Source organism: Triticum dicoccoides, chromosome 4B (genome assembly GCF_002162155.2).
Source record: "Triticum dicoccoides isolate Atlit2015 ecotype Zavitan chromosome 4B, WEW_v2.0, whole genome shotgun sequence".
Taxonomy (NCBI): Eukaryota; Viridiplantae; Streptophyta; class Magnoliopsida; order Poales; family Poaceae; genus Triticum; species Triticum dicoccoides.
In genome coordinates this window covers 366,268,821-366,275,279 of record NC_041387.1, presented here as the reverse complement: position 1 = coordinate 366,275,279, position 6,459 = coordinate 366,268,821, and the positions used below count along the sequence as shown (strand labels likewise).

General features: G+C 40.8%; 1 protein-coding gene across 2 annotated transcripts; it reads left to right on the top strand.

The window, feature by feature from the left end:
* Positions 1-268: 268 nt before the first annotated feature.
* On the top strand, positions 269-6,057 carry LOC119296175 (novel plant SNARE 13-like). Of its 2 annotated transcripts, XM_037574560.1 has the most exons (11): positions 269-567; positions 1,839-1,900; positions 2,012-2,104; positions 2,379-2,472; positions 2,551-2,588; positions 2,923-3,023; positions 3,644-3,723; positions 3,795-3,851; positions 4,643-4,735; positions 4,820-4,894; positions 5,612-6,057. In XM_037574560.1, the coding sequence occupies exons 3-11, from the start codon at positions 2,028-2,030 to the stop codon at positions 5,723-5,725; spliced, it is 729 nt and encodes a 242-aa protein (XP_037430457.1). In that variant the 5' UTR covers positions 269-567; positions 1,839-1,900; positions 2,012-2,027; the 3' UTR covers positions 5,726-6,057. The 2 variants fall into 2 exon arrangements, with proteins under 2 accessions (XP_037430457.1, XP_037430456.1); XM_037574559.1 differs by lacking the exon at positions 1,839-1,900.
* The last annotated feature ends 402 nt before the right edge of the window (positions 6,058-6,459 follow it).

The following is a 6,459-nucleotide window of genomic DNA, read 5'->3' as shown; positions in this document are numbered from 1 at the left end:
CCCGTGAAGAGCGCGCAGTCTGCGCGGCGCGGGGAGGACGTCGGCAGCGGCGCCGGAGGGCGCGCCGAGCTCGAGCAGCCCGTCGCCGACGGCGGAAGACGAAGACGCGGCCGAGGAAGTCGCCCGGTCGGCTAGGGTCGTCGCCGACGAGCTCGAGCTGGCGTGGCCCGGCAGTGCCCACAACATGTTTGTTGTAATGACAAAGCGAAAAAAGATAAATAAAACATAATCTGGGGGGCACAACGGCTGAAATTTTTTTGCACCCAGACGCAAAGTTAACGCCGGAGCACAACGGCTGGAGATGCCCTCACACGCCAACTGCCTCTCTCTTTCCCCCCTTCTCCTCGTCGTCATCCTCTCCCTACGCCCCCGCAATCCCCAATCCGTCCTCGTTCTCCTCCGCGGTTTGATCGGAAAGGTTCGTCTGTAGTAGGGTTTGCGCCGGATAGAGAAGGGGAAATGTGAAGCGTGGAGGCGGGTGAAGGGACCCATGGCGAGCGACGTGCCCATGACCCCGGAGCTCGAGCAGATCGACGGAGAGATCCAGGACATCTTCCGCGCACTCCAGTGAGTCCCCCTGTATACCTGACCCTCGAGTTACTGTCTCAGTTTTCTTTCTCGCCAAAAGAGAAGAGTTTAATGTTTCAGTTACCCCCAAATACTCCCTCCGGTTCTAAATATAAGAATACGGACAATAAACGGATGTGTATAGACGTATTTTATAGTGTAGATTCACTCATTTTGCTCCATATGTAGTCCATTTTGAAGTCTCTAAAAAGTCTTATATTTAGGAACGGAGGGAGTACTTGCTATATCGGAGCTGTGCTATCTGCTTACGCATTAAGGGAAAGACGTGTTTCGGTGGTGGAACTGGAGCTCTGAAAGCTCGTGCAATTGTGACCTCTTTACCTGTTTTGGTTGTTACTACTTACAGTTACTCGCTCATGTGTTATACTGGTATAGCAAAGGAGAGAAATAAGTTACGTGGGGAGTTTTGTGATGGAATGATGGATGTAATTTAGTGAGGATTTGATGGCTTACTGCACAATTGTCTAGCTCATGTTGAGCTGTCAACCTGTCTGGGAGTCGTTCATGTGAAATTTGCAGCTGCTGTCATAATTTAGACTTACTGTAGAGATCATCAGTACGGGAGAAACATACTTCCTCCGCTCCATAATAACTGTTGTGGTTTTAGTTCTAACTAAAACCACGGCTCTTATTATGGAACGGAGGGAGTAATAGATGAGGTATTTGAGCAGAAACCTGAAGTTCTGTATTGGCGACATCAGCATAGTCTCCTTGCTTGTCACCATTTACTATCGATAACTTCATTGTGAACTACGTACAGCTTGCTGGAACAATTCAGACAGGTGTGGTTACCTTATCACATATCAGAAGTCGGAAATACTTAATTCAGATTTTCATCACAGAGTTGCTCATTATCAATGAAGCAATGATTCAATTCACCGTTCTTATATTATCTTGATGATTAAAATGAATAGAGATAAATACCATTTTTCACATGCAAATTTTGATATATAATGGTCCAACACATGTGCATTGGATGTTTGAACTTTGGGCAACCTGAGTACCTCTCAAGCCTTTGTTTTTTGGCGTCGATGTTACAATATAGTATCGGCCATTGAAACCTAAGAGCACAATTTCAGTAAATGTGGACGGGGCAGGGTTATCTTGATTTTTGCATTCACAAGGTCCTAATTCTAGCTAAGTTTAGTTCCAGCAAAACCATAACTGGGAATTCTGCCTTTCTAGCTTGAATCCTGAATTACATGCTGCAACTACCATTGTGCTTATCTTATTTCGATAACTAAATGCAGCAATGTACAAGCTCTCTTGAGGTTAATCTGAGTCTCCTCGATAGTGGAATACAAACACCTATGTAAATTATCAAACTCATGTTCTAAAGCTTTATTGATTTTACTGAAATACTCAAATTAATTTACCTGCCTAGTTAAGTCGTTTATTCATGTGCCCTTTTCTGTATGTGCAGAAACGGGTTCCAAAAGATGGACAAGATTAAAGATTCTAATAGGCAAGCTAAACAATTGGAGGATCTTACAGGGAAAATGAAGGAGTGCAAGCGGTATGCCAGGCTGACAGCATTCTTCAGTCTTAAATCTGCTACTGTAAAGTCTTTCTTTTTTACTTTCATCTTGACAGTCTTACACTGGTGTTAATTTCTCATATATTCATCCTGCAGTTCTTTTATTCTTAGCTTGAAACTTTGGCAGTTAACTGGCTGTGTAGTGCAATACTATCTGATTTGTGTCATTTGATGAAAATTTTCCCTTTGCTGGATACAATCATGGATATGCCATGCTCTATGTAATGCGTAAAGTTCATATTTGTCTTTGCAGCTTGATCAAAGAGTTTGATCGTATTCTGAAAGACGAGGAGTCAAAGAACCCTCCTGAAGTCAACAAGCAGCTAAATGACAGAAAACAGTATATGGTCGGTACATCATTTCAGTAGGCTCTTTGTTGTATGCCATTTGCACCCTTCTGTAATCAGTTCTTATTCACTATACAGATCAAAGAGTTGAACTCCTATGTCACCTTGAGGAAGACGTAAGTATACATTTTGTTTTGTGAAAATAAGTTGCTGATATGCTCCACGTAATCTTAAGGAGTATTAGTATTATTTATTGAATCCCATCATTGTAACTGTTATGGATGCAACTTGATTGCATTGCGAGGCCCAAGGGGCATATATATACTACACAGACTTGGGGTACAAGGAAAGGAAATATAGCCTAATAGGACTCCTAGACCTAATACTAATGCTCCTTAACAGTAACATCTGGACTTTCAACTTGAAAGACTCGTGTTTTCAAGTTTTATGCCTCATGCAGTGTCTTCTACCTGTCAGTTCTTCTGCTAACTAACTAAAGATCTCTTGCAGATACCAAAGTAGCCTTGGTAACAACAAGCGGGTTGAACTCTTTGATATGGGTGCTACAAGTAGTGAGCCTGCCGCAGTTGACAATATTCAAATGGCATCAGGTTAAATTAACTGAGGGCTTTTAAGCTGTGATTAGTCTCTTGCGAATAATATCGCTAAGTCTATGATTATCATATGCCTTACTGAACGAGTTTTCTCTGCCATGATACCAGCAACATTCGAAAGTATAAAGTTACAATGGGATTAGTTGATGTCCTGGCTTTTGCCAATATAACTACAGTAGTTCTGACTTTATATTGGTAGGATATGTTCTTTGCTGATGTGATATATGGAAGTATGGATGTGTGACATTGTGAACTCATGGTTTATTAGAGTTTCTCATAATTTCTGCTGAATATAAACACACGGAATGTCAATAAGGTATCATTTATCTGTTGTGCTCCATTTTATAAGCCAATTTTATCTTAATTTGGTTCACTCTCCAGTGAAAAGAAAACCTTTTTGCATGAGAATGGGAATCTAGACCTTTATCTTAATTGGCTCCAGATTCGGTATTATAGTGAAACAAAGATAATGCTTGAAGTAGAATATTTTCCCAAGACCAAAATGCTTATCACAAGATTTTACCATTTCATATTATTTTCATCATATATAAAAAGAAGTGTCAGTTTCCAAGCCATATATTTTATGTTGGTTCTTATGAAAGGACCTGGCTATGCAGCTATGACGAATCAACAACTCATTGATTCTGGAAGAAACCAAATGGATCAAACAGATGAAGCTATTGCACGTTCAAAAATGGTTGCTTTCTAAACTATATATACTCTTGAACGATTTTCTTTATGGCAATTTTAAAGTTTTTTCTTGTCTAGGTTGTTGCGCAAACTGTCGAAGTTGGATCTCAAACTGCTACAACATTAACACAGCAGGCAAGATTTTCTGGAGTCTAAACAGCAATTTTTTTCCCCTTCCACGCTTGTTTCTTGTGGCGTAAATGTGTGTTTAGTAGTTGCATAGCAAAATTGTTTTTTCATACCTATTCAGTACTTTGGTATTAAAGCAGATTTTAAAAATCTGTTCTCCACTACAAAAAGCTTGCATGTTTTTATTAAAAGAATCAGAGGTAAACATAAATGTATTTGTTATTGCATGATAGCCATCCATGATTTATATGAGAAAGCACAGCTTTTTTGGAGTGAAATATACAAAGTTTGATTGTAGTGCAAACGCACCCAGTGGACATCAGAATTCTCAAATTAGGTAGACATAATGTTGTGCTGCTATTAACTGACTGTTTTATTCAAGTCTTATATTTCATTGTAAGGGCTACCTTATATCAATTATCTAGAGGTGTTACGAAGATTCAGCATATAATTTAACTCCCTTGGTGGTATTGAATGCTTCAACATCTTGTGCCACTGCACAAGAATAATATAGATGTGCATCAGACATCCTAGATATTCCGAAACTTTATCTTATCTACTCTTTATGTTGCCCCGTCTCCCCAAATTCACTATGATGTAACACTACCGTACATTGCATCTAGGTTGCGATTGACTGATTCATATCTCTCACTGCATTCCAGTATCCATAACTTTTCTTGTTTTCCTCATCAGATAAATTTCTAGCATGCATGCACATGATATTGATTTTTGTTTTTGTTTTTGTCCAGAAACATGATAATAATTCTGACAGCACATATTATCCTATACTTTTGCAGACGGAACAAATGAAGAGAATTGGCAATGAGCTCGATTCGGTTCACTTTTCATTGAAGAAAGCTAGCCAGCTTGTGAAAGAGATTGGCCGGCAGGTTTGTCCCACCTCTGTCTGTGTGCCCATTCGCGCTTGTGCAGCGGTACCTATACCTGATATTTGGAAACTCTCCTTGTCACAGGTAGCAACAGACAAATGCATCATGGGGTTGCTTGCTCTGATAGTTTTTGGCGTTATTGCAATTATCGTTGTTAAGGTAAAATTTCTGCTATTTCTGTTTGTCTATTGTATCCAGAGGACATGAAAGATTGCCAGCTGATGACCAAATGCACATGCATTCAACTACCTCTGTAAACTAATATAGGACGTTCTAGAGACATGACACAAAACGTCCTATATTAGTTCACAGCGGGAATATTTGTAAAGAATGAGAACATAGGGGAAAGAATTCTCCTTTTTTATTCTTATGAAGATGAGTCCTTGAACCCGGGTCGGTGACAGCTCACCTTGGAGCTGTCTACACTAGACCACGGGAGAGTTTTTGCATTCAACTACTCCCTCCGTCCGGAACTACTTGTCGCAGAAATGTATGTATCTAGATGTATTTTTAGTTCTAGATACGTCCATTTCTGTGACAAGTAATTTGGGACGGAGAGAGTATTTGTTAATATAGTAATGATAAAGGCTTGCATCACTGTACTACATTCGGGAGCGAAACAAGGTTCATTGGAACTTTTGGGCACACATAGTGATGGTGAACAATGATGGTACTATATTTTTTGTTGCTGTTATATCTTGTTGCTCTGTTTTTCTAATCCTTATAAACCGAACTCTGAAAGATATTTATTTTTGCCATCCTTAAAGTCATTTTCTGTTAAAAAAAATTGCCCACTGAGACTTTCCATACCATATACTGTTTTTCCTGTCTAAATTGGAATTGAGTCCGAAGATTTCACCATGTTTGTCCTACCAGATGGTCAACCCGCACAACAAGAACATCCCAGATATCCCAGGAATGGCTCCACCTGCTCAAAATTTTCAGACTAACAGGAGATTGTTGTCAGCAAAAGCTTTCAGAGGTCTTTGATGTTGCATGCGGTGGTTTCATGCTGCAGTCCTTTTGTAACAAGCTGCTGGCAGTGCGCCATGAGATACGTTGTAATAATTCTTCTGCTCATGTATATTACTCCCTCCGTTCCAAAATAGATGACTCAACTTTGTACTAACTTTAGTACTCCCTCCGTCCGGAAATACTTTTCATCAAAATGAATAAAAGAGAATGTATCTAGATGTATTTTAGTTCTAGATACATCTCTTTTTGTCCATTTTGATGACAAGTATTTCCGGACGGAGAGAGTATAAAGTTGGGTCATCTATTTTGAAACGGAGGAGCAATTAATGATGATATAAGTTGGCTTAGAAAATAAGGGAAAGCGGCATGTATGTACCCGTAGCAGCTCCCCTTGTGAGACACGGTTAGGGCCGGCGACGGCAGTTTGGCTATGTGGTGGTGTGCCATGGCTAAGAGCATCTCCACTCGTTCGGCCCCCGGCGCATAGGTCGGCACATTTTCGGGCGTCCACCCGGCGACTTTTAGACCCTGGGGGCGACTAAGGCCCCAGCCACGCCCCTAGGTGCCGCCCCCCAAGGCGCCAGACACGTGCCTCATATTCAAACTCGATCGTTCCTGCTTCAGAAAAAGCCACAATCCGGCGATCATCGCAATAGTTCGGCGATCAAACGAAAGGATAGACAGTACTTCGGTGCACAAAAAAAGGAAGGACGCGAAAGAAATGCATCAAACGTAGAGCTCGACCTCTG

Coding starts and splice junctions, on each gene's coding strand:
- LOC119296175 (XM_037574559.1), top strand. CDS start 491: ATGGCGAGCGACGTGCCCATGACCCCGGAGCTCGAGCAGATCGACGGA. Junction 3,852..4,642: donor CTACAACATTAACACAGCAG/GCAAGATTTTCT, acceptor ATACTTTTGCAG/ACGGAACAAATGAAGAGAAT. Junction 4,895..5,611: donor TTGCAATTATCGTTGTTAAG/GTAAAATTTCTG, acceptor TTGTCCTACCAG/ATGGTCAACCCGCACAACAA.